The sequence below is a fragment of the Cyclopterus lumpus genome, chromosome 8 (genome assembly GCF_009769545.1).
Source record: "Cyclopterus lumpus isolate fCycLum1 chromosome 8, fCycLum1.pri, whole genome shotgun sequence".
Lineage (NCBI taxonomy): Eukaryota > Metazoa > Chordata > Actinopteri > Perciformes > Cyclopteridae > Cyclopterus > Cyclopterus lumpus.
Genome location: NC_046973.1, coordinates 2,819,826 through 2,847,819, shown reverse-complemented (window position 1 = coordinate 2,847,819; position 27,994 = coordinate 2,819,826). Strand labels below are relative to the sequence as shown.

Here is a 27,994-nt window from a genome sequence, read left to right as displayed (position 1 = left end):
TAATATATTTATGTGGAGATTTCTGGGTCAAAACATGACCTCATAGATATCACATGAAACTTCACCACTGACATTAAGAGGAGGGTTTATTGAATTACACGTTTTATGAGATGTGATGTTTAAATATGTAAATGAGGTGTTATTTAATGGTAACTTTTGGTAAATTTAGGAGAAATATGTGCAAATAAAGTAATTTTGTGTTTGATGAAGGTAACTAAATACAGAAATGTCGAGATGTATCTATATACACACACACACACACACACCTTCATGATAGTGCCTCGCCAACACCTATCACAGATATAGAGCAAAGAGGAAAATACACATTTTACTGACCTTAAGACATAATACATAGTTTTCTGTAAATCATTATCAAGGAATTCAAATTTACAAAAAAGCTCAAAAGAAATAAAGAAAATATCACAAATCATCATGAAGTGAGACATGAACTGGACTTTGTCTTTAGTCATACGTGTTCGAGCTGATGATGATGATGATGATGTACCTGAATGCAACTTAGATTTGTGTCTAAATTCTGATTAACTTTGAGCAAAGATAACCGACATTTTGTTCACACATTCATTAACTGAGACTTTTTACTCGACATTCAAAATCACACAAAACTCTGTTATTTTCATGTCTTTTATGCTACAGAAGCAGGATCTCAAGTGGTTCTCAGGGATTCACATTTTAAAACGCTTGTTTTCTCCTGAACAAACAAACCCAAAGTGTAAACATACAAAGTCCTCGCACAGCGTGTCATCAACACCGCACGGCGTACATTATTCACAGGCCGTGCAACACTTAATCTGTTACCGAGGGTCCCCTGCAAGGCGACACTCGGGGGGGAACAAACGGCACGGCTCAACACTTCTCCTGTCTCCATAGCAACCAGGTGTGATGTAATACCCCCGCGCTACCTGGGGTGACGCAGCCTTGGGCCGCTCTGTGGAGTTCAGGGTCGAGCATGAAATATAAAGAAATAAAATTTAAAAAAACCACTCTATTGTATTAATTTAATACAAAAAAACAACAACAATATAGAAAAAAACAAAACAAAACAACTGCGATGGAATTTCCCTCCGGCAGCACTTTGGCTTCAGTGTTGAGATTCTCTGGAGTTTTTTTGTCCTCACACGAGTAGTTAAACGACAGCGTCTTCTCGCCGGTCGCTCCCAGCAGGACCTCTTACCCAGAGTGCAACAGGACAAGGGCGTCACCGGGTCTCAGTGACGGGACGCCGGGACTTTTACGAGTGTCTGATCTCACGACTGGATGCAGTTCTTCTTTTGATGCCGCCGGCGGCCTTTCGATCCTGTTTAGAACAAAGAGAAAAAAGGATCAATAGCTCATTATTATTTTTGTGGGATGAAAAATGGCTCGTGAATAAAAACAAAAAAAAGGTATCAAAAAAGATACTAGAGATACTGACTAAGCCTGAACAGTTTGTAACTTTATAAACATGCACTTTTCACTTCATTTAATAGACCAAATAATGAATCAAATAAATAATCTGCAGATCCATTGCTAATAAAAAAGGGATTATTAGCATTATTGAGGACGTACCGTCGTCTCCGGTGTTGATGGTCTGCAGAGACATACTTCTCTGGAGGAGCTTTGTGGGCTTCTTGGTTTTGGGTTTCATTTGACCCAGTGTCTCAATGACCTCGAACGAGTCCTCCGCCTCAATTCCTGCGACGCCATTGGTCTCCGACGCCTTATAGATGGGGGCGGGGCTCTGAGGAGTGACCACGCCTTCCACTAAAGTCTCTGCGGCTCCTCTGGATTTCAAGAAATGCCTGAAAGAGGTGATTTGTTTCTTCGCTCCGAAGAGCTGGTTCTTCTTCGAGTCCCCCTTTCCATCCACGTCGTCGTCCTCTGCGGGTGCACCGGGACTCTGTGGGGGGGCGCGGTCCACCTTGTCCCCGCTGTTCCTGCCGGCGTGAAGGACGTGGTTCTGCAGGCCGTTCCTCGCATTCAGGCCGTTCCTCGCGTTCAGCGAGTCGCTCTGGGTTGAAAGGTCTTGCATGGAACCGCTGTGGCCCATGCTGTTCCCGAAAACTAAAGAGTACTTAGGATTGTGGTACTTATGCGCAGGTACCTTGAGTTCCACCTGTCTGGAGTCCCCGACGGACACTTGAAAGCGAGACGTGGAGACGGGCAGAGGCTGGATCTTCTCCACCTTCCTGATGGGCGTCGCGATCGGCGGCTTCGTGACGCTGAACTCGGTGTAGAGGTCCACCTGCTCGGACACGGCGTACAACTCCCTGAAGTCGCTGTCGAAGGAGTCCACGATCTGCCCCGACATCACGGTGATCGTGTTCCTGTCCATCCGAGAGGCGCTCCAGGTGAAGCTGCGGGAGAAGAGACGGCGTGAACGTGGAAGAAAGGAAACCCCAGCCGACATGAAGCCCGTTAGCGTAGCTTAGCATAAATACTGAAAACGGAGGGGGGAAACGGGTAGCCTGGCTTTGTCCAAAGGCAACACCATCGACCTCCCAGCAGCCAAAAGCCCACTAATCATCTTGTCATATGTCACTAGATCCACCTGGACAATAACAAAGAGTAAAACTAGTGTTTTCAATGGGGATCGTGTGCCGGACTGTTTCTGGACCGTGCAACAAGCAGAAACTAAAGAGTCACTGGTCCCATCCAGGAACCAGTCTGGTTCTGGTTCATAACCCACCTTAAAAACATGGAACGTGTCATATTTATTGATCAGATTAAACAAACAAGGTGTGTCGTCATTAGAGAGCTTTAAAAAAGGTGCCGATAGGTGGATGCTGTATACCTTTACACACAGCCAGGCTTCCAGACTTTATGCTAAGCTAAGTGCTATCAATGGTCTCATCTAACTCTCAGCAAGAAAGTAAACAAGCGAACGAATCCGTTGAAATATAAAATGTGTTTTAACTGGTTTGAATCGCCATATGTGATGTTTACAGGTGTGAGAACATCTGGAGTGTTGCGGGTTAACAACTGTATTTCACTGAAGCTGATCAATCCTTATAAAACGGCTTCCTGCCTCCGCGTAACAGCCTCATGCAGCTTCTCCACGTCGATCCCCAACTACAGATTAACCTGCAGCACCGACTGCTGATAAGAAGCATTCCAGTCATTCCACAAGATATTATGCTTCACAAAGTCTTACATAAGTTAGTAGTCTGAGAGGGTTTTCTATTGTGCTGCAGGCTGAACATTTTAAATATTAAAAGATTAAAACATTTGGATATGGAGTGGAAAACAGCCAGCAGTCAGTTTGAGTCACTCTGAACGTGCAAAGTGGAAATAAATGTAATAAAATGGAGAAATGCACAATGTTTTGAACAATAGAATCGTGCAGGGATGACGTGCTTCAGTGGACCGACGCGAGAAACACCCCAAAAGGATTCTTCCTTTAAATTTGGATTATTGCAGAAACTAAACTCTGTGAACTTGGGACAGCGACTTCGTTATGTATTGGATTATCTAAAAAAAAATGCCGACAAACTTGATGTGGCGTGCTGGTGATATGATGACGTCACGCACAACCGGTCTGGTTCATTCATGAATTTAATTTGCACCTCAGAGAAGTTCCCTTGAATTGTCTGTGAGAACGGGTCTGTTTACGGGACCTTGAAACGGATGTTCCTACGCTTATTAAAATGTTACGCATTTCATTTTATTTGATCAGATATAAAAGAAGTTTGTTTACGCGGGGAATGTTTTGTTTTTGTTTGTCGATTGTGGGTCTTTGTTTTGCAGGAAGTGTATGTATTGAGAAATCTTGTTTTTGTTTTCGAAAAAGCTTTTATTTATATATATATATATATATATATATATATATATATATATAAATAAATAAATAAATAAATAATTAAAAAATATATACATTTAATAAAAAACAAATATATATATATATATATACATTTTAAAAGAATTAATATATATATATTTAAAAAATATATTATATATATGTATATTATAAAAAAAGATATATATTTTTTTCTTCACAAAAGAGTTACTAGAAATAATAATAATACATCTTTCAAAAGATCCGTCTCAGCTGTGAATAATGGATAACCATGCTCACCTGTAAGACCCAAACATGACTTTCTCTCCGTCCACCAGCATGTATTTAGAGCACAGGGACCCGGGCAGCTTCCCAAATGACAGGGCCAGCCCCGAACCTCTCACCATCCGCACACGGAGATTCTGTGAAGAAACACCCGCCTGATTACACACGCCGGGTAGCTTAGCATCACACGGGCGAGCCCCAGTAAACTCACTGGGCTGTCACACATTGTGCATTGTGCATTACTGACATAATGACGCGCCAAGTCAAACACTGAGGAACATTTCTCAAGGAAATAAAACCCTTTTAGCTGCATGTGTTTACTTAAAGGGAAGAGAAAGGAAAGGAGACGTGAACACCGAGTGGACACACTGGGAAGGGAGGCGTCCAGTTACGTTGGACTTGTTCTAGGAGTCTCTGAATGTTCACTTGTGAGAAGTGAGAGTAACGGAGCCCAGCGCTCTGAAAAGGCCTTTCACTGCCTCATCAACCGACACCACTGTAACCAGGTGTCCCAGTGCTCCAGGTAAACCGGACTGGAGCTACACAGCTCGGATCCCATGTGGAGATCGGATGACCGTCTGGCTCGGTGAACTGCTGTTCGCTCCGAACCCAGATCAGCTCTTAGTGTCACACATAAAACTGCATTACGTATTAATTTATAAAAAGCAAGATGATTAGTCTTTTTTTAACCCCCATATACAGAAGAGGGGCGAAAGCATCAATGCATTTGCTAAAAAGATCTTTACTAAAAACTTATTAGTCCTCATTTATGAAAGTTTGTTTTTTGTAGAATTCATTATTTCCAATCATATTATTAGTGTGGAATATATTATTACAATATATATTTTAAATCAATGAGTTATAATATGGGTAATTCTTGATCTAGGTACAAAAGAATGAAGGTTAAAGGGTTAGTTCATCCAAAAATCAGTCATCCCAAGCAACATCAAGCAATGAAAACAAATAGGTGGTTTTGAATTTCTTAACATTTTGTTCAAATGCTGTAAACACCACAAATGAAAATGCCTTTCCCCTCCATTGTGAAGGTAGAAGTCCCAAAGCCGAGGGCAATACACCTGAAACCAGCCTCACGAAACAACGAGGGGTTTGTTTAGATTTCTGCGGTTTGAATGCGGTTATTAAAAAAAGAAAAAAGACCAGAATGCAGCAGCAACTATATCGACTGAAGGAGGCATAGAGCCGTGACCCACTTGGGTGTTTCCATGTTCCTTTAGTTTGTGTATTTGTATTAACGAGTCGTCCCCCCCCCACCCACCCTCTCTGTCACGCGCTCCAGTGTTTGCTGAGCTCACCCGCAGATGCACTGCATTGATCTGCAGCCGAGTGCACATGTCCAGGAAGTGGGGCACGCCCCGGGCCTCCAGCAGAGCGTAGACGGCCACCCCGCGCCGTGACGTGGCATCCAGCAGGTCCTGGAGGATCTGCAGGTCTGTCAGGGAGTCCATGACTATGGCTACCACCTGGGGAACATAGAAGAGGGGGTGGGGGGTTAAGTGCAGCCAAGCAGGCACAGCAGCAGTAATGTAATATAACTAAGAACATTTACATATTTTAAATACAGAGTATTTCCATGTCGTGCTTCTTTATACTTCTACTCACGAGGATTCAGAGGGGGGGGATTGGACTCTTTTTTTTTTTTTTTTTTTTTTTACACAGCTACTTTACATTTTACATCCACAATATATGATGAGCTTGAAAAATAAAAAAGCATAGTTATTAAACCAGTGGTTTACAGACCCATCTGATGAAGCAGTGTCAACCATCATGTCAATCATTTAAACTCATGGCTATTAAGTCAACAGTTAGCTAGCATTCAGCTACATTTTTTAACAGCATCCTACATTAAAAGCAAACTTTAACTGTATTCGTTAGCTATCCATTTGAACCATTTATCAAATAGTTTCAGCGAGCTAAATGTCGCCATTTATCCTTTACGTTAAAGGTGCCATTGATAGCATTAAGCCAATAGATGTGGATGGTCCCAACCATTTCACGTGTAGCTTATGTTTTACCCGTTTATCCATTACTTTTTGCTAATTATTTATTTTGCTAACTATTCCACCTGTATCACTTTTAGCTAACGGTTTTAACGGTTCCATTAGCTTACTGTTTCAGCTATCCACTACTATTCTTCCATAACCTTTACCCACGGGACATTTTGTTTAGGTTTCTTTTTCTTGGTGAACCTTTTCTTTGTCAATACCTAACTTCAACTTAACCTTGGAGTCATCTTTTATTTCAGGATGACTTAGTTTCACTGTAAAACCCTCCCCAACCGGACGGTTTGGTAAAGATGTCACATGTGATGATTTCCGGGAATATTTCGATAATGTACGTCTCCCTACAGCAACCAATAACCCGCCTGCTGCAACATTATGAATTGTGACATCTTTCACCACCCTCACTGCTGATGAACACAATCTCACACATAAGCGGTGTTGTGATACAAAACTAACAGTTGATGCTTCCGGGGAACCTGTTTTTCCAGCCGATTCAAAGGTCGACGAGACAAAGCCGAGCCACAGCTAGGAATAACATGCAACGGCTAATTATTATTTCAACAGCAGTTTCTGTGATCAAGACAACAAACATACGAGCTGAAGGAAGTAATCATCCGGTCACAAGACACCACATAAAATACAGGAATCAGTCAACTGTACACAGAGCAAAAGGTAATTTCCTCTTTTTTTTTTTTTTTTGTACTTCAATGAATACTGTATTGAAGAAATACTGTATGCTCCAATAAATAAACATGACGACGATTACAGTGAAGCATTTTACAGACAAATTTACAGTTAATCACGTGAGGCATTTTACCACCCGATTTCCTTATTATGGTTCTCATCTACGCGTTTGGGCCGGATCCAACAACCACCAAACAAGTTTTCCTGGCAGACAGACAAGGTAACGTGAGAAAGAGGTCCAGTCACATTTGAATAGGCGTCAATTACCAAAAGTAAACCATGCAGGAGGCTATATTAAGTCACAAATACGCGTCTTAACTGGTTTATTAGGTCGAGTGTTGAGAAAAACATTAGTACAGGGAAGCAGACGCGATACGTCAGTCAGTGTAAATTCAGGTTAAATGTGAAACACTTTGGTGAAGGAAACCGTGAAACATTTTGGGAACAAAACTCATCGCATTCTTTCCCAAAGTTAAGGGGCCAGTAGCTCTAAAAAGTCAACTTTTTCAACAAACTCTTTATCCATTACTTCTTGCAAACTATTTCTTTTAGCCAACTGTTTCAACTCTTTATCCATTACTCTTGGCTCGTGATTTCAACTGTTTTACTTTTGTGCTTTTATGTCCTCGAGTGCAATTTAGAGTTAATCATTTTCCCATTACGGCTCTCATCTACCTTCTTGGGCCGGATCCAACAACCTCCAAACAAGTTTATTCTGGCAGACGGACAACGTTACGTGTGAAAGAGGCACAGTCAAATTTGAATAGGCATCAATTATCACAAGTAAACCATTCATGAGTCTAAATAAAGTCTAAACTTCGACTATACCTTGAATAGGGAGGGTAGAGCCGTAGTAGCACTCTAGTAGCACTTTAATGTCCTTGACTGATAGCACTTTGTTGTTTAGCACTTAGTAGCACTTACGGATAGCACTTTGTTGTTTAGCACTTTAGTAGCACTTAAATGTCTCTTACTGATAGTACTCTGTAGTTTAACACTTTAGTAGCACTTAAATGTCTCTTACTGATAGTACTCTGTAGTTTAACGTTATTGAAGAAATTGTACTTGCTTGATTCTTGTTGTTCTGAGTTTGGACTCATGGTTTAATGCACTTATTGTAAGTCGCTTTGGATAAAAGCGTCAGCTGAATGACATGTAATGTAAACAAAGTAAACACACACTTGTCTTAACTGGTTAGTAGGTTGAGTCTTGAGTGTAAATCCACCTGTTGCTTTTAGGTCAACGACTTTGGTCTAGATTGAAATATCTCAACAACTATTTGAAGGATTTCCATTCAATTTTGTACAGACAGTCATGATCCCCAAAGGATGAATCCTAATGGTTTGGTGATCCTCTGACTTTTTCCTCTAGCGCCACCATGAGGTTGATATGTGTGGTTTTTGAACGACATGCGTCTAGAACCATTGGATTGCCATGAACTTTGGTTCATGTTCCCCTCAGGTTACATGTGAACCACCTTGGTGAAGGAAATAGTTAAATAGTTCGAGAACAACACTCATTGGTTCTTGGCCAGAGTTAAGGGAACGGTATCTCTAAAAAGTCTACTTTTATTAAGCTGAGAAAACAGCCCTCTTTTCAGCTTTGGGACAAAAGCATTTTCCAGCTGATTAAAGAGACTTTTTAAAAATAGTTTATTTAGCTTTAGAAGTAGGAGAATGTTCTCAAGACATAAAGGAACACTGTGGAGCAGAAAAAGTTGCACACAATGGTACATTGAACTTGTACAGAAGTACACCATTAAGTGCTGTATTATGCATGGTTTCGGAGAAATAAACGCTACATTAAAAAACAGATATAATATATATATATACTGTAAAGGCCTTATGTCACCGTGGGAATGCAAAACACTTGCCAGCAAATATGAAATGTCTTTATTAAATAGTTTTATTGTTAAAGGTAAGAACAGGAGTGGTCTGTGCTGCCTTGGAAGTATTAAGTTCCTATGTGCTGTCGTTTCATGAATACAACCGCAATTCACTCCTATCGGCACAACTTGATTAATTTGATGCCTCCAATCACGCTGCAAAAGCTCAGAAAAAGCAACTTTGTTCAGAGACAAAGTTTGTGGGTTTATTTGCGCCACATAATATGAAAGAAAAACGTGTGAATTGATTGCACAGGAAAAAAAACACCCAGGTGTTAGTCCAGGTGTATAAACATGACGGGAGTATAATTATGCTTCTTGTTCAAGACTATAAATACATTAAAAAAAATAAATATATATATATATATATATATATATGTAAATTAAAAAATATATATATAAATTAAAATATTTTTTTTAATATATATATATATATATATATATATATATATATATATATATATATATATATATATATATATATACACACACACACACACACACACACATACATACATATACACACACAAATACATTACATTTAGCTGACTCAATAAGTGCATTCAACCATGAGTACAAACTCAGAACAACAAGAATCGAGAAAGTACAAATACTGTTGAATATGTATATATATATATATATATATATATATATATATATATATATATATATATATATATATATATATATATATATATATATATATATATATATATATATATATTTTTTTTTTTTATACACCTGGACTAACCCTGTCTGCTTGCAACCCACAACTGGACAACTGTGCTTTATTTATTGATTTGACATTTTTTAAATATATATGATGTAGCCTTTTTCTGCTTCCAGAAGTGAGTGTGTGTGTGTGTGTCTTTCTGTATAAAGAAACTCTTAACTTCAGGATACTGAAACTAAAATGTACCCCGTGTCATGTTTGGCAGGCTCTCGGGAGTAGACGATTCCCTTCCCTTCAAGGGGAACAATCTCAGTGTGCTGTCATGGCCCTGAGCAGTCATTCACATCTCAAAGTAAGTCAGATTATTCACCAATAACGGCTCCAACTAACCAATCCCTCAGCCAGCCTTGTCCGGATAAGTTTATCTTCGATCAGAGGGAGCTGCGGGAATCTCTGAGTGGGTGAAGGAAAAATACAGAAGCACTGTACCAACTGTATCTTTCTGCTGCAAGTCCTGATGTGAAGCTGACATTTAGAGCCGCTTGGCCTTTCACCGTCTGCACTTAGAACTCAGCTTGTTTAAACTTGCACATGACTCTCCCATTGATGCGCGTTTGTTTTATTGAAGCCGTGGGCGTGCGATAAACCCTTCCCCGTCTTTGTGTCTTACCGGAAAACTCAAGAGTGTGCAAAATGTGATTCTGTCTGTACATATCAGGTTTTATAAGAGGTCTGTAGAGGAGTCGGTTGTGTGATTACTGCAGCTGACAGTTGCGTAATAATGATGAATACGTTAGGTTTTTCTGTACCTAAAGATCTACCTGAATGTTCTGCACTTGACTGTAATATAGATTTTATTAAGAGCTAAAGAGACACATCATCATCTTAATTTGGCTTTGGAACCAGGTGCAGGGATGACGTTGTGTGCGTTTACTACCATTTCTCTTGTATTAACCCACCAGAAGATGACATGAACAGGTAATGGAAAATGGAAAAGCAAATACCACTTCCAGTCAATCAACAATAATTAAAAATGCAATGAAAATTGAGCAGTGAGTACAGTAATCAGATGTTAGCTTATCAACCTTTGACACAGCAAACAAAAGCAAGCCTATGAATCTTGTAACACAGTGCAATGGTGTGCGTGGGGCTCTAATACGATCAAACAATACTGCAATATGCAGTATACACCGATTGAGCGTGTAGTATACACAACCATCGTTTTTTTTTAGCATTAGGTCATGTAGCCATAAGTCATTAAATATACCACTGTAAGCTTCTTGTTTAAAAATGGAACGATTAAAAGTCTACCGGATTAAGAGTTTTTCCAACAACTCATAAGAGAGAGTTGTAATTTAAACCAACAAAATATACAGCAGTAGGAAAGTCAGCTATAAAAATAAAGAAATAAAGACGGTTTGTTTTCAACAGACTCACAAAGCTAACGTTGGCTTAATTAGCTCGTTAGTTAAAGCTGATTAAATCTGTCAGAATCAGACGTCATTTCAGTCGAACAAATCCACGGCCGTCAGTCAAACATCAGAACGAGTCAGCTGGAAAAATGTGAAGGTCAGTGAAAGTTAAATAAAATTTTAAAAAAGACTGTGTTTATTCATAAGCTAACATTCGCTGAATTAGCCAGTTAGCTCGAGTTAATTAACTCTACCGGCAACAATCAATGTCAGGTGGTAAAAGAAGGCCGGCTCACCGACTATTAAAGTAAAACACTACTTTTGTTTACGTCTGTGCCAAGAACCATTGTTTATGAAATGACAATGAATTTTGAAGCTAAATCTGCCACCGTTATGGGGTCGGCTGTAGCTCATGGGGATGAGTGGCCGTCCCGTAAGGTAGTCGGTTCGATCCCCGCTCTCCCCATTAGTTGCATGTCAAAGTGTCCTGGAGCAAGGCACCGAACCTCCAGTTGCTCCCCGGGCTCCTTAATAACTAAGGATGGGTCAAATGCAGACAAGATTTTCCCCGCGGGGATGAATAAAAGTTTACATTTCTTACCATGTAGCTCGACAGGAAGCTAGTTTACCTTTCCATTAAATTTAAGGATGTAAAAGATTATAAAACCAAACATATCAAAATGATTGATGCGATACAAAGCAAACTGCATGCATGCATCAATTGTAGGTAATAACTCCGAACTGTCATTTTGATTTGAATTTTCTCGTAAAGTCGAAGTGCGTTTCGAACAAACAAGTTAAAACACGTCTGAAGCTCGTCGCGCGCACCGGAAGGCTGAGGAGTAAAGTCCTTGTTTAGTCAGAATCCTCGACTAAACAAAAAAAAAAGGGACGAATCGTCTGTTAGTTGTCTATATTTTACTCAAGTTGATGTCGACACCAATATGTTATTCTCAATAAAAAAACGTCCGATGGTTTATTTACGATTAAATACACGTTAAGTATGCTTTAAACGTCACGCTGTCATTTCAAGCCGTCTCATGTACTCACAAAGACATGACACGTGTGGAGAGATTTCATTCAGCTCAGCCTGGGGGGGTCTTCGTCTCTTTCACCTGGCGGAGGCGGTCACATGATCACCTGTAGCCAATCATTTTGAATATTTCAGAAGCATTGTTCTGCTGTGGGCCAAGTATTTCGGGGACGGTCGGTTATTTTCACGTGGTCCTAAAATGTGTTTTACTTTTTCTTTTCTTTTTTAAAAAAGGGCCACGTGAGGACTTCAGGTTCAACAATGTGGTTTGTGACACACAAACACCGGCTTTGAGATTTAGAAGACTGTTCTGATCCATTAAATCTGCATGAGTCATTCCTTTTCTGCCTTAATTTATTGGCACGCAGCGTAAAACGGTTTGACGAACATTGTGCAAGAGCAAAGTAGAAGGGCAAATGAGAAATAATTGGTTTTGCAATTTAATAGTCAACTGTTTTGGTCTTTGATTCCTTTTTGAAGTCTTAGTTTTTTTTTTTCAATCAAAGCGTAAACTAATTATAATATAATGAATAATTTAAATAAATGATAGCTAATCAAATATTAATATGTGTTGCTTTCAATCTGAAATGGAAATGTGTGAATAAAATTGAGACCAAATAAGATATTTGAAGACGTCGCCATTGACTTTAGAAAACTGGAAATATTTCCCCCCATTTTCTGATATTTTACACATAAATCAAATTGATTGGTCAAGATAATAACAGGTTAAATACAAATGTAGTTTTTTATAAAGGTTGGACTGTTTTACATCATTTTTTTCTCGTGATTCTCACACACAAACAGGTATTAATGCAGTATTAAACCAGGGAAGAGAATACTTTAACAATTAGGCAACGGATGCTCAATAATACTTTTGCTTAATTTATGAAACAAAATATTGCTAAACATGTATTCGTGTTAGAAACAGGTTGACAGATGTATATACATTGAATTACAATAAAAAGGTAATCAATACAATAATAATTCCATAAGTTACCTTGTGCGCGTCCTGTATGAGACTCCTCACCACCTGCTTGATGCGGGGCCCGGACCCTTTGGGGGGGTTGGAGTACATGGACACCCGGGTCACCCCCTTGTAGACCCCGCTGCTGCCGGGCCAGCCGATGTCCAGAGGTGGGACCTCCGTGTCGGACATCTCGGGCCAGTAGGTGGAGTGGACCCCGGAGTCCGCGCTGGGGGACTCCTTGGCCTTCTCGTGCTCTCCGGACTCGGACTCGCTGTCCGTCTCGTACTCCTGAAACGTCTTCCGGAGGACCGCGACCTCCCCGGCCGAGAGGAAGTCCTTGACGTGGTCCTCCTTGAGGCGCATCTTGAACGCGCCGTCCCCGTTCTTCAGGAGCTGCTCCAGGGCCGCGCGCTGCTCCTCGCTGTAGTAGAAGCCCGGTTGGGTCTCCGGGATCTTCTCGTTCACGTGCTCGTCGTCCAAGCACACCAGCTGGGACTCCGCCATGGCAAAAGGTGCAAGTTCCGCCTCCCCCGCGGGCCGCCGGTCGCTCCTGGTCGGCTGCTCTCCCGACGCTGTGCGGGCAGGTACTGCGGGTTCTCAGGTGAGTCTTCTCAGGTGAGACGCAGGGGGCGGGACCCAACGGAACTGTTTTGAAAGGCCCACTTCCTGTTGTAAAACCTTCGGAATAAAAGACACATTTGGTGTTAAAAGTTGTGCTTGTTTAGTTATTTTGTGTTATGTACTTTTCTTTTTGAGGGTAACATTTAGCTTGTAAATTAAAAGAAATTAAAAGAAAGGAGTGTTTTGGGAGTCTCCCCTGGTTGAACTCACTAACATAGAAAATATGATTCATCTTTATAATGGTGAGATTATATTAATTAACAATGCACTATTTGTTTAACTAGTCACTGGTGCTGACATGCTGTACAAACAGTAACTTAAGTACACAGCTGTACTTTTCAAGGCAGCACTTGTACTACTCCACATTACGATACTTAATACATTCATCTAAAACATACATTCTATCAGATCAAGATTTCACATTAAAAGACCAGAAAATACAACACAGTTAAAGAACAAAGAAGTAGTCTCCCAACCTTTTTGACTTGTGACTCTTCACAGAAATAACAGTGTAGTTGTGTCTCCTTGTTGTTGTTGTGTTGTCATTGTTGTGTCCTCCTTGTTGTTGTCGTTGTCATTGTGTCCTCCTTGTTGTCGTTGTGTCCTCCTTGTTGTCGTTGTGTCCTCCTTGTTGTTGTCGTTGTCATTGTGTCCTCCTTCTTGTCGTTGTGTCCTCCTTCTTGTCGTTGTTGTCATTGTGTCCTCCTTGTTGTCGTTGTGTCCTCCTTGTTGTCGTTGTGTCCTCCTTGTTGTCCTTGTTGTCCTTGTTGTCGTTGTGTCTCCTTGTTGTCCTTGTGTCCTCCTTGTTGTCCTTGTGTCCTCCTTGTTGTCCTTGTGTCGTCGTTGTGTCTCCTTGTTGTCGTTGTGTCCTCCTTGTTGTCGTTGTGTCCTCCTTGTTGTCCTTGTGTCTCATTGTTGTCGTTGTGTCCTCATTGTTGTCGTTGTGTCCTCCTTGTTGTCGTTGTGTCCTCCTTGTTGTCGTTTGTGTCCTCCTTGTTGTGGTTGTGTCCTCCTTGTTGTCGTTGTGTCCTCATTGTTGTCGTTGTGTCCTCCTTGTCGTTGTGTCCTCCTTGTTGTGGTTGTGTCTCCTTGTTGTCGTTGTGTCCTCCTTGTTGTCGTTGTGTCTCCTTGTTGTGGTTGTGTCTCCTTGTTGTCGTTGTGTCCTCCTTCTTGTTGTCGTTGTGTCCTCCTTGTTGTCGTTGTGTCCTCCTTGTTGTCGTTGTGTCTCCTTGTTGTCGTTGTGTCCTCCTTGTTGTCGTTGTGTCCTCCTTGTTGTCGTTGTGTCCTCCTTGTTGTCGTTGTGTCTCCTTGTTGTCGTTGTGTCCTCCTTGTTGTCGTTGTGTCCTCCTCGATGTTGTTTTGAGTTCCACCAACGAAACCCAAAAAATCCCCAAATTTGTAAATCAGAACTTTTCTTCTTCTTCTTCTCACATTTATCCCCTCGGAGTCATCTGGTGACCCTTTGGAGGGGCCCGACCCTGAGGTTGAGAACCACTGGACAAAACTGGCTGTATATTAAAACGAGCTCCACCAATCTAATGTCATGTATAATAATATATCGGTCACATGGGACTTTTTACTGCAATACTTTTGATACCAGTTGCAAATACTTTTAGGTGGGAGTTTTAAAACGCAGGACTTTTATTAGTAATGTGAGTTATAATCTGAATTAACTCTCAATTTAAATATAATTATTTTAAAGAAGAATCATAATTTCAATAGAGAATTATCGAGGGCCAGTTTGATGGTTGCGTTTGTGTGCTTCTCGTCCACTTGTAAAGATGAAAACTACTGTCTGTGGCCTGCAGGGAGTATTAATGGCGTGTTTGATCTGCGGCTCCTGCTGTTGAAGTGTCCTTGAGCCATGCGACACTGAGGCCTCATTACTCCTGAAGACCAAGACCAGGCTGCCTTTCATGTGCTGGGTAAGTGGAACCACTTTACTGGAAAAGCATTACATATAATTGCCGTCCATTATATGTCAGCAAGGGTGTGTTTTTAATGACAGGTTTTACAGATGAATGGATTAATTTGTCTATAGACGGAAGTGTACTTACGGTCCTATAATCTTCTGAAGCCTCACAGTGTGTTGAGGAAAGAGGCTGAGATTTCAGATTGTCTAGACTTTATTCTTTTTTTAGCATCAATTCATTACAGATTCCTATAATAACGGCTACTGATGCATAGTTACTTGTTGACTCAGTTATTTGAACGGACAATATGTATTAAAAGGGGTTACGCTTCTGCCTATCAAGGTCATGACTGGGTAGAAAAATATAATATAATGTATATAAGTAGTGGACGTGCGGTCACGACTTCACCCATTTGTTTGTAGACTGATCTTTTGAAGCCTTTTGGCCGTCGCCATCTTGGCTTTTTGCAACCAGTGAACGAATGGGACGATATTTTGACTTCGGATGAGTGACGTAGAGACGGCGTATACGCCTGGTAGCCCCGCCCTAAAGCATCCCCTGCTTTATGGTCTGTTTCACTCTAAATGGACTATAATGTACTAAATGAACATCACGCTGTATTGAAGAAGACTTGAAACTAGAGATTGAGACCAAAAACTAATGTTTACAATGTTTACTGAGGGAATAAATCAAGAGAAGTAGAGTCATTTATATAGACTTCTATACAACCAGAGGAGTCGCCCCCTGGTGGTCAGGAGAGAGAATGCAGCTTTAACACATGAAGCATAGACTTCTATACAACCAGAGGAGTCGCCCCCTGGTGGTCAGTAGAGAGAATGCAGCTTTAACACATGAAGCATAGACTTCTATACAACCAGAGGAGTCGCCCCCTGGTGGTCAGTAGAGAATGCAGCTTTAACACATGGAGCATAGACTTCTATACAACCAGAGGATTTGCGCCCTGGTGGTCAGGAGAGAGAATGCAGCTTTAACACATGGAGCATAGACTTCTATACAACCAGAGGAGTCGCCCCCTGGTGGTCAGTAGAGAGAATGCAGCTTTAACACATGAAGCATAGACTTCTATACAACCAGAGGAGTCGCCCCCTGGTGGTCAGTAGAGAATGCTGCTTTAACACATGGAGCATAGACTTCTATACAACCAGAGGATTTGCGCCCTGGTGGTCAGGAGAGAGAATGCAGCTTTAACACATGGAGCATAGACTTCTATACAACCAGAGGAGTCGCCCCCTGGTGGTCAGTAGAGAGAATGCAGCTTTAACACATGAAGCATAGACTTCTATACAACCAGAGGATTTGCGCCCTGGTGGTCAGGAGAGAGAATGCAGCTTTAACACATGGAGCATAGACTTCTATACAACCAGAGGAGTTGCCCCCTGGTGGACAGTAGAGAGAATGCAGCTTTAACACATGAAGTATAGACTTCTATACAACCAGAGGAGTTGCCCCCTGGTGGACAGTAGAGAGAATGCAGCTTTAACACATGAAGTATAGACTTCTATACAACCAGAGGAGTCGCGCCCTGGTGGTCAGGAGAGAGAAAGCAGCTTTAACACATGAAGCATAGACTTCTATACAACCAGAGGAGTCGCCCCCTGGTTGTCCGTAGAGAGAAAAAAAAGGCAATTCAGCAATGATTTTACTTTTCAGAACCTTACCAGTAAGTCTGTACGCGGCTTCTCTTTCTATGAATTACCTCAGAAGTCTCTCGTCGTCGTCAAGGATTTTATTGCGAGTAAGTTACACGTCAAGCTTTTTTTTTCCATAAGAAAACTTTTTTGTGGTATAAAAACGGGACTCCACAAACAGCATGAGCAGAAAAAGTTGTTCAACGGTCGATTCTCCGGCAGACATTCTGCAAATAGTAAAAAAGTTTCCTCGGCGCCGCATGTCGCAGAGTCAGTGTTTCTGCTCCTTTCTGCAGAGCACATGTGAATGTTAAACGACTCAGTTCTTTGGGCACTCGTGACGACCTCGAGGTTAGACGAGTCTTTCTCTGCATCGCCCTCACAGCCGCACTGTGTAGTTGGCAGGAAACAGCCCGCTTTTCCCCCGCAGCCGCCCTCTCCACCACGACGCGTCAGAGCGGTCCAACAGCTCGATGACGTCGCCGGCTTTGAAGCCGAGTTCGTCGTCTTCCTCCGCGTGGAAGTCGTACAGCGCCTTCGCCTGGTGCGTGGTCGCCCTCTGTGGGACGGAGGAAGCACGACGGTCAATACCTCGCGGACGACTCGGTTATCTTCAGTGATAAATATGAGTTCAATGGGGTGTTGAAGTTTGATTTATTATATATATAAAAAAAATGTTAGTACATAGAAATGTGTGTACAATAACTCCATGATTTGTTTTAATTTATTCAATTTAAACTAAAACATTTGTTTATGTTGCGTCATTCTTAATTCTCTTGTTTTTGTTGTGAGGAGAGAGGACGGCAGGCTGACCTGAGGCAGCGGCAGGGTTTCAGACGCCCGGTGAGGGGGATGAGCGGCTGTGACGGGGCTGCTTCTTCCTGTGTGACCGATGGTGTGCGCTCGCTCCTCCAGACCCACTTTCTTAGCCTGGAAGAGACATCATAAACCTAAGTATTTAATCTTTTATTAAACTTAACTAAGTATTTCATCATCTTTTATTAAACCTAACTATTTCATCTTTATTTAACCTAACTAAGTATTTCATATTTTATATTTAACCTAACTAAGTATTTAATAATCTTTATTAAACCTAACTAAGTATTTTATCATCTTCATTAAATCTAAGTATTTCATCTTTATTAAACCTAACTAAGTATTCCATCTTTTATTTAACACAATTAAGTATTTAATCATATTTTATTAAACCTAACTAAGTATTTCATATTTAACCTAACTATGTATTTCATCATCTTTTATTAAACCTAACTAAGTATTTCATCATCTTTATTAAACTTAACAAAGTATTTCATCATCTTTATTAAACTTAACTAACTATTTCATCTTTATTTAACTAAGTATTTCATATTTAACCTAACTATGTATTTCATCATCTTTTATTAAACCTAACTAAGTATTTCATCATCTTTATTAAACTTAACAAAGTATTTCATCATCTTTATTAAACTTAACTAACTATTTCATCTTTATTTAACTAAGTATTTCATATTTAACCTAACTATGTATTTCATCATCTTTTATTAAACATAACTATGTATTTCATCATCTTTATTAAACTTAAAGTATTTCATCATCTTTATTAAACTTAACTAACTATTTCATCTTTATTTAACTAAGTATTTCATATTTAACCTAACTATGTATTTCATCATCTTTTATTAAACATAAATAAGTATTTCATCATCTTTATTAAACTTAACAAAGTATTTCATCATCTTTATTAAACTTAACTAACTATTTCATCTTTATTTAACTAAGTATTTCATATTTAACCTAACTATGTATTTCATCATCTTTTATTAAACCTAACTAAGTATTTCATCATCTTTATTAAACTTAACAAAGTATTTCATCATCTTTATTAAACTTAACTAACTATTTCATCTTTATTTAACTAAGTATTTCATATTTAACCTAACTATGTATTTCATCATCTTTTATTAAACATAACTATGTATTTCATCATCTTTATTAAACTTAAAGTATTTCATCATCTTTATTAAACTTAACTAACTATTTCATCTTTATTTAACTAAGTATTTCATATTTAACCTAACTATGTATTTCATCATCTTTTATTAAACATAAATAAGTATTTCATCATCTTTATTAAACTTAACAAAGTATTTCATCATCTTTATTAAACTTAACTAAGTATGTAATACTCTTAATTAAACCTAACTAAGTATTTCATCTTTATTAAACCTAACTAAGTATTTAATCATCTTTTATTAAACCTAAAGTTGTTTCCTTTGAAGTCTGAGGTTTATTTTGAAAAACCTGTCCATGTTGCTCCACCTGACAGACTGCTGCTTTAAAATAAACACGTGTCCACGTTGACCCAGTTATAGTTAATAGTCTGACTAGATCTTCTCCAATGTCATTAAAATAATTAAAGTCAGACAGGTGGAGGAAAGTGTACCAGCTGGTTGTGAGGCGGGTCTGAAGCTCGGCGGCTGGCAGCGGCGATGGCTGCCGCCGCGTTACGTTGTTCAGGTAGACTTCCCCTCTTCACCTGGAGAAACACAGCTTTTATATCCACATGTTCAATAATCGAGTGTTTCTCATCTGATGGGAAAACAAATTAAACATTGAGGCTACGATCTATTATTTATAAATAAAAACACATGACAGTATTCATTATTTACCAACATGCAAAAAAATTGTTAAACAAATGTAGATGAGAAAATTGGTGTTCAAGATGTGGAAATCAATCATGAATTATTTAATAAACAAATTATTGATTTATAGGTTATTCAAGAATATTTCCGTTTGTGAAAGTAATCATTTAGTTTTTGTTGTCAATTTAGTACAATATATGTTAATAATCTAGCAAAACATTATAATCATAACACTATAAGAATTAAATAATTAATTATTTAAATCGTAAAGAAAATGAATGAATGAATCAAACCAAGCAATATTCACGATTACATGTTTGACTGCTGAAACACGTCAACAGCTTTCAGATGCACGACAATTAATACATATAAAAAGGTGTAAATATGACAATTAATGATTAATATTAACAAGGACTTCCTCCGCAGCTGATTTCGCGCTCATTAAGGAGCAAATCCACAAAGAATGGACTGCGAAAAAATAAAAAAAAACATTGTGCACACGGTCGCTTTTTTGTTTGCACAATAACTTTGTAGAAGTAGAAATCCTTCTTGTCCATTTCTAAGCACGTTGCTATGGTAACGACCTCTTTAGCTTCTTCTTTTTACGAACTCAGTCTGAACAACTTACGGACGGGACGACGGCGGGGTTCTTGTTGTCCGAGCTGCCGTCGTTGAGGTAGATCTCCTTGGTCTTGGAGATGGAGGTGGACTTGTAGAACTCCACCAGCTTGTTGAGGGAGGTGAACTTCTCCGACCACAGGAAGTACTGGCCTTTGTTGTCTTTCATCACTTTGAAGTGCTGAACGTCGCTCTCGTGCCTGAGGGAGACACGTTGGTAAAATGTTAATGTCGGCTGGACCTGAACAACTAACTGAAGGAGCAGGGCCGAGGACCAGGACCAGGACCAGGACCAGGACCAGGACCATCGAACGTCTGGCTGAATAGGTTTAAGTTTAAGACCAGGACCATTAAGAAAGATTTATAGACATTATTTACATCCTTTTATTCACTTACTTTATTGTTTTCACATTTTTGTAAATGATATTGTATTTCATTGTCAATTAATCAATCACTAACTTTATCGTGTTTAAGTTGAACAATGTTTTTTTATAAATCACTTTATTTATTGTATTTGAAATGTAAAATTGTATTCTATTTAAAAAAAATATTTAATCAATGTAGTTTTCATCTACTACTGCCGCTATCATAGCTTTTAATTATATTTAATTATAATGTATACATCAATTATTTGATTGCATTTAGCATGTCTAGAAAAGCGCTATACAAATTCAAAGTATTATTATTATTTAAGTTGAAAAAAGTTATTCTTGTTCTATTAATGTGTTTTTTTCTAATATTTCTGCCATTATAGCTTTTATTTCAATTGTATTACATTTTATATAATTTTTATTGTCTTTTCTGTTGTCCAAATAAGTTTTAATTGATTGATTGATTGATTCATTGACTCCACACTGCATCATTGCAGATGGATTTCCTCGGCTGGCTTGTCCTCTGCTGGTCACTGTGCAAAACTACAACCTCACGGGGAACTGCAGAGGGAATAAGTCCGATCCTGGAGGCCCTCGGCGGTGAACCAGGAAGCTGGATCTTTTCTCTGGTGGTCTGAAGGACCGCAGACGCTCCGGCGTAAACAAACTGAACTTGTTTACGGCGTCGCTGCAGCTGCAGCCGCCTCCCGCTTCTAAATATGTGAAGTCTTGCAGAGTTTGCAGCACATCGGAGAAGCGGCGACGACGAGTTTCAGGTTTCATGTTTCAGTCGCACATTTATGTGTTAAAACCCACCGCATCGACAACTAGATGAGTAATAAAATCATTTGAATACGTTGTTGTCCATCAGGAGTTTAAAGACCCAGAGAAATGAAGAATACATGCGTACCAGTGGAAATAAAATATATTTTAAATCAGTATTTTTAAGTCTTTTTTCTTTTGTAAAACAGTTTCAAATGTTTAAAAGACTCATCCTGCACTCAGGAATGTTTACACAAAGATCCTCCAATCAAATGAGACTTTGGGCGATAAGCTATCAAATACAAGCGTACTTCCCTGTTTGTGGGTCGTAGTCGTAAACAAAGCAAACAGGAAATAGAATAAAACATCCGACTGCAGCTCAAGTTACACGACAGCGATCCTCAGACAGCTTTCGGTCAACAGGATCCCGGGAGTTGATCTCATGAATCTATATTCGCAAATTCAATGATGCTAACGGCAGCTAGCACGCCAGCTAGTTCCACATTAACAGGAAGTTAGTTGTGTCACAGGAAGTTGATTCAGTCACAGGAAGCTCCTTTCGGGGGCCGAGATAACGAATCAAACAAATCCACTTTCATCTGGAGCTGCACTGATCGTGATTGATGTGGGTGCAAAAGGCTTTTTGTTGTTGTGATGCGTCTCAGGTTGTTTTTTTTTTAAGACCCAGAGCTTCACTCACCTGACAGAGATGGAGAAGTCTCCCGGGGAGCTCTGGGACCCTCGGATCACAAAGTCTCCCACGTTCTCGTACCGGAGGACTTCCTCTGCAGCGCTGCGACTGGCGTTCTCCTGAAACCACCTGAGACAGAGAGGATGTTGTGTGATGTTAACACACACACACGCACGCACAAGCACACGCACATGCACATGCACACACACACACACACACACACAGCGCTACACAACCTGCTGCAACTTCTCCTAAAACAAGTTCAGCTTTTTTTGTCCATGACGAACCCAGAATATTGGTCTCTTCTGAAAAGGGAACATTTTGAATTTAAAAGGGCACAAACTATTGTAATTATATTGTAACTCATTGTTAATTAATCAATCACTTACTTTATTGCGTTTAAGTTAAACAGTGTTTATTATAAATCACTTCATTTGTTGTTTTTAAAATGTAAAATTGTATTCTATTCTATTGTTTGTTTTTTTAAATCAATGTAGTTTTCATCTAATTTTCTTTCAAGTAATCAAATGACATTTTTTAAAAAGGACACAAAGTAGTAAAATATGTGTTCTTTCTTTTCTTATCGCCGTGTTTTTTTGGCAGTCTTGTTGCCAAATTAGCAAACAGATCTTTAAATGCGTTGCACGGGTGGGTTTTGTGCCTTCTAACGGCGTCGTCCCAAATAAGAGAACCTTTTCCCTTCCGGGTTTCTAACCTCGGAGTCTGCATCTCGATGTAGTTCTGCGGCACGAATCCTTTCTGTCCGTTCATCTCCGCTTCGTACCAGTCGTCTTGCGGGCTTAAGATCTGATCCGGAGTAAGCAAAGAAACGAGACGTCACATACTGAAATGCATTCAAGGGCATATTGAGGACAGAAGCCCCCCCCCTCCCCCTGACCCTGACCCTGACCTTCAGCACGTCGCCCTTTTTGAAGCTGAGGTCGTCGGCTCCCGTTGCAGTGAAGTCGTACTTTCCTCTGGCTTCCATCGGGACGTTTGTTCAACCAAGAAAAGCAACGAGACGATCGCCACAAGGGTTTCTACACAGGGGAGAAAGAGTATGAAAATGTCAATAACAATAATAATAATTTCTTCCTTTACATTTAGTTGTTATTGTCTTTAAACACACATTACAGCTGGAAGCCTCCTATTTGACACAAATGTTCACCGGACACAGAAATGACCATAAAATATTGTTATTACACCAAAATTAAGTGTAAATTATTTTAAAGTTTTATTTTACATGTTAAAAAACATGCAAAACACGTTATTCTATGAATGACGATACTGAAGTTTGGTGCCAATTCCCTGTTTGATTTCTTCCGCAGATTTCATAATAATCTTATTGGGGATCTGGAGAAATTATCCAAAACATTAGGTTGAATGAAAAAAAGATAGAAGTTAAATATAATGCATTCTAAATCACGTAATAGATGCGTAGAACCCAACGTACCAGGGAGCTGGAGAGCAGGTTTTAAACATTTCCTCCATAAAAGTCCTAATTCATCCGACTTGTGTTTGTTTTTAGGGGGATGTGATGGAGGGGAGCAGGATGTTGACTGAATATAAACACCGAGCACAAACAGCAGCACTCGGGCCATCTAATACTTCCTGGTAATAATCACACGGCGGGTTGGTCATGTGTGACGGGTCAAAAATCTGTCGCCATGAACGCGCCGAGGTTATAGGAAAATTAAATAATCATTTGTAATCCATTCTTGAATTAGGGTACAAAAAGCCACTTTCTCGTTCGCTAACTGTACCTGCAGACGCACAAAACAGACGTCAACACTTCATCAGTGGAAATCCAAAGTTAAACTAACGGTGTGCAGAAGAAAAAAGACCAATTAAAACCACACATTGATGATTTGAATCCCATGATAAGTGACTTATTGACAGATGTGAATCAGAGCGTCGCTGGGCTCGTGGTTTCGGGGTGAAGGATGTGGAGTCGTGAAGTGAACTGCGTCTACCTTCGTTTCCCCTCGTGCAGCTTTGCAAATGGACAACTTTGTACGGCTAACCAATACCCGGTGTGACCGCTTTCCCCACGGGGCGAACACACAACTCAGGTTCACACAACAAAGTCACATTTCTGGATGCACATACTTTAACTTTCACTTTAAACTAGTTATCCAGAAGAAGAAGAGGAATTAAAAAGATTAAAAGTCAGTTAGTTGACCCAATCTAATGGTTTTAGAGTAAAGAAATTTCACGTCCAATTAATACATTTTGTCTCATAAATCACAGGCTTTTCCCCTTATTGTCACATATTCTACACAAATTTCAACGTAATCTTAATATGAAGCGTGTACAGTGGGGTAGAAATGAATGCACTTTGTTTCATAATCACATGAATCGGCCTCGTTCTCAGTCCGGCCTCAACTCCTGACTGTGTGTTTGAATGCAGAAATAAATAAAAGTTATTGCACTTTTAGGACAGCGAGCTGTTGCTGCATGACCTCTTTTTTTATATCTCATCTTTGATATCCAACACCTGCTTCGAGTCGACCACATTAAGGCTTTTAGCTTTTTATGTGCTGGAAGTTTAAAACACCTGTGGGAATACTAATGAAACTATGAGGGTCAAAGTGGGTCTTGCCTCAGTAACTCCTTTGATGATATGTCTGAGGTTCTCCAGGTATCGGCAAAGACTTTCTCTTATTGTTTACAGTCCGATTAGCAACGAGACGTTTGGGACGACAGCTATGACCGGATTGTTTATTAACTCATTTCAACATACTGAATCATCGGCAGGCGACAGCAAACCAATGGATGTATAAAGAGAACCAATGGATGTATAAAGAGAACCAATACATGTATAAAGGGAACCAATACATGTATAAAGATAACCAATACATGTATAAAGGGAACCAATACATGTATAAAGATAACCAATACATGTATAAAGGGAACCAATACATGTATAAAGATAACCAATGGATGTATAAAGAGAACCAATACATGTATAAAGAGAACCAATACATGTATAAAGGGAACCAATACATGTATAAAGAGAACCAATACATGTATAAAGAGAACCAATACATGTATAAAGAGAACCAATACATGTATAAAGGGAACCAATACATGTATAAAGAGAACCAATACATGTATAAAGATAACCAATACATGTATAAAGATAACCAATACATGTATAAAGATAACCAATGGATGTATAAAGAGAACCAATACATGTATAAAGATAACCAATACATGTATAAAGGGAACCAATACATGTATAAAGGGAACCAATACATGTATAAAGGGAACCAATACATGTATAAAGATAACCAATGGATGTATAAAGAGAACCAATACATGTATAAAGGGAACCAATACATGTATAAAGAGAACCAATACATGTATAAAGAGAACCAATACATGTATAAAGAGAACCAATACATGTATAAAGGGAACCAATGGATGTATAAAGGAAACCAATGGATGTATAAAGAGAACCAATGGATGTATAAAGAGAACAAATGGATGTATAAAGGAAACCAATGGATGTATAAAGAGAACCAATACATGTATAAAGGGAACCAATGGATGTATAAAGGGAACCAATGGATGTATAAAGGGAACCAATGGATGTATAAAGATAACCAATGGATGTATAAAGAGAACCAATACATGTATAAAGATAACCAATACATGTATAAAGGGAACCAATACATGTATAAAGAGAACCAATACATGTATAAAGAGAACCAATACATGTATAAAGAGAACCAATACATGTATAAAGGGAACCAATACATGTATAAAGAGAACCAATACATGTATAAAGATAACCAATACATGTATAAAGATAACCAATACATGTATAAAGATAACCAATGGATGTATAAAGAGAACCAATACATGTATAAAGATAACCAATACATGTATAAAGGGAACCAATACATGTATAAAGGGAACCAATACATGTATAAAGGGAACCAATACATGTATAAAGATAACCAATGGATGTATAAAGAGAACCAATACATGTATAAAGGGAACCAATACATGTATAAAGAGAACCAATACATGTATAAAGAGAACCAATACATGTATAAAGAGAACCAATACATGTATAAAGGGAACCAATGGATGTATAAAGGAAACCAATGGATGTATAAAGAGAACCAATGGATGTATAAAGAGAACAAATGGATGTATAAAGGAAACCAATGGATGTATAAAGAGAACCAATACATGTATAAAGGGAACCAATGGATGTATAAAGGGAACCAATGGATGTATAAAGGGAACCAATGGATGTATAAAGATAACCAATGGATGTATAAAGGAAACCAATGGATGTATAAAGAGAACCAATGGTGGTATAAAGAGAACCAATGGATGTATAAAGAGAACCAATGGATGTATAAAGGGAACCAATGGATGTATAAAGAGAACCAATGGTGGTATAAAGAGAACCAATGGTGGTATAAAGGGAACCAATGGATGTATAAAGAGAACCAATGGTGGTATAAAGAGAACCAATGGTGGTATAAAGGGAACCAGTGGATGTATAAAGGAAATGGAACCAATAGATGTATAAAGGGAACCAATATATGTGTAAAAGGGAACCAATTGATGTATAAAGGGAACCAATGGATGTATAAAGGGAACCAATGGATGTATAAAGGGAACCAATGGTGGTATAAATGGAACCAATAGATGTATAAAGGGAACCAATATATGCATAAAAGGGAACCAGTGGATCATTAAATACAACCAATGGTGGTATAAAGGGAACCAATAGATGTATAAAGGGAACCAATTGATGTATGAAGGGAACCAATTGATGTATGAAGGGAACCAGTGGATGATTAAAGACAACCAATGGATGTATAAAGGGAACCAATGGATGTTTTTAGCGTTAAATAACTCATTGCAATCTCTCAGGTAACGTCTTCATATTCCTTGTTTTGTCCGACCAAAGGTCCACAACCTAAGGATATACATACATTTTATTTTTAGCAAATAAAAGCGACGGAACTAAGAGAAGGTTTGTCATAGTTAATAGTTAAAGACTAATTTACTTATCGTTAGTTTTTGGTCAGGTCAGAAAAGACATAAAGACACAAAGTTTAAAAGCCATTTTTTAAACTGTTCTCTCACAGATTAAAGACCAAAGGGGAGAACATAATTAATAGTTGTGGAAATAAGTTTTCTCCCACCACAGGGTGCAGAAGGGTGTGTCACTCACAGAGCCCAACATTGACCTTTAATCCTTGATATCTGACCTCACTGGGGACAGGCATGCAGAGATCTCCTCTGATTTACACAAACAAATGTAACATATTATTCTGAAATAGTGACATTATGAAGGATTATTATTTAGCATCGAAAACCACTTCCCCAAAATGAGAGGAGTAAAAACATGCAAACCAGTCGGATCCACAAGGGGAACAATATTATCAAAAACAATAAACATAAGCTTTGCATCAAAGAGGTTATAAGTCAGCCTGCTGTAGGTCTTCAGATAATATATAGTCATTTAAGCCAGATTTTCTATGTTTTGTTGACTTGCAGATTCAATCAGTAAAAAAAGAAAGACATATATTGTAAAATATTCCCATCAAAATGTCGATGCATGGACAAGTGAGAACGAAAGAGAGAGAAATAAAAGAGGAACACACAACTGAGCTCTTACTAACATCCATACGTTATTACGAGGAAGTATGGTTCTACTTTTCAGTATAAAGTGTGTCTGATATTGAATCCACATCGCGCGGCTTACCTGGGAGTTTATTCTAAGGCTGGCCTGGTCTCCTTCCGCAGAGTGAAGGCAGCAGCATGTCTGAAGGCTCAGAGAATAAACGCGTTGGCATGAACAAATAAGAGTCCTGGTCTCGGGGAGTGACGGGTGTCCCCTCTGCTCTGCGGCCGGCCGTATAGACGGATGATTCGGGAGCTCCGTGTGTGTCTCTGCTCTGCTCTGCGTGACGAGAAAATCCGCCCGTGAGAGAAGAAGGACCACGGGGAGCGCGTTACAGGG

General features: G+C 39.2%; 2 protein-coding genes across 3 annotated transcripts; both read right to left on the bottom strand.

Moving 5' to 3' along the window:
• Window positions 1–11: 11 nt before the first annotated feature.
• On the bottom strand, window positions 12–13,899 carry fam83fa (family with sequence similarity 83 member Fa). Of its 2 annotated transcripts, XM_034540480.1 has the most exons (6): window positions 13,830–13,899; window positions 12,763–13,410; window positions 5,371–5,538; window positions 4,073–4,194; window positions 1,567–2,354; window positions 12–1,315 (listed from the first exon to the last, which is right to left on the bottom strand). In XM_034540480.1, exons 2-6 carry the CDS (start codon window positions 13,234–13,236, stop codon window positions 1,266–1,268), a joined length of 1,602 nt encoding a protein of 533 aa, XP_034396371.1. In that variant the 5' UTR covers window positions 13,237–13,410; window positions 13,830–13,899; the 3' UTR covers window positions 12–1,265. The 2 variants fall into 2 exon arrangements, with proteins under 2 accessions (XP_034396371.1, XP_034396370.1); XM_034540479.1 differs by lacking the exon at window positions 13,830–13,899 and having other exon boundaries at window positions 12,763–13,710.
• A 3,099-nt stretch (window positions 13,900–16,998) lies between these two features.
• On the bottom strand, window positions 16,999–27,994 carry grap2a (GRB2 related adaptor protein 2a). The gene is made up of 8 exons (XM_034540208.1): window positions 27,737–27,994; window positions 22,910–23,039; window positions 22,715–22,806; window positions 22,009–22,128; window positions 20,186–20,375; window positions 19,359–19,451; window positions 17,729–17,845; window positions 16,999–17,474 (listed from the first exon to the last, which is right to left on the bottom strand). The coding sequence occupies exons 2-8, from the start codon at window positions 22,985–22,987 to the stop codon at window positions 17,295–17,297; spliced, it is 870 nt and encodes a 289-aa protein (XP_034396099.1). The 5' UTR covers window positions 22,988–23,039; window positions 27,737–27,994; the 3' UTR covers window positions 16,999–17,294.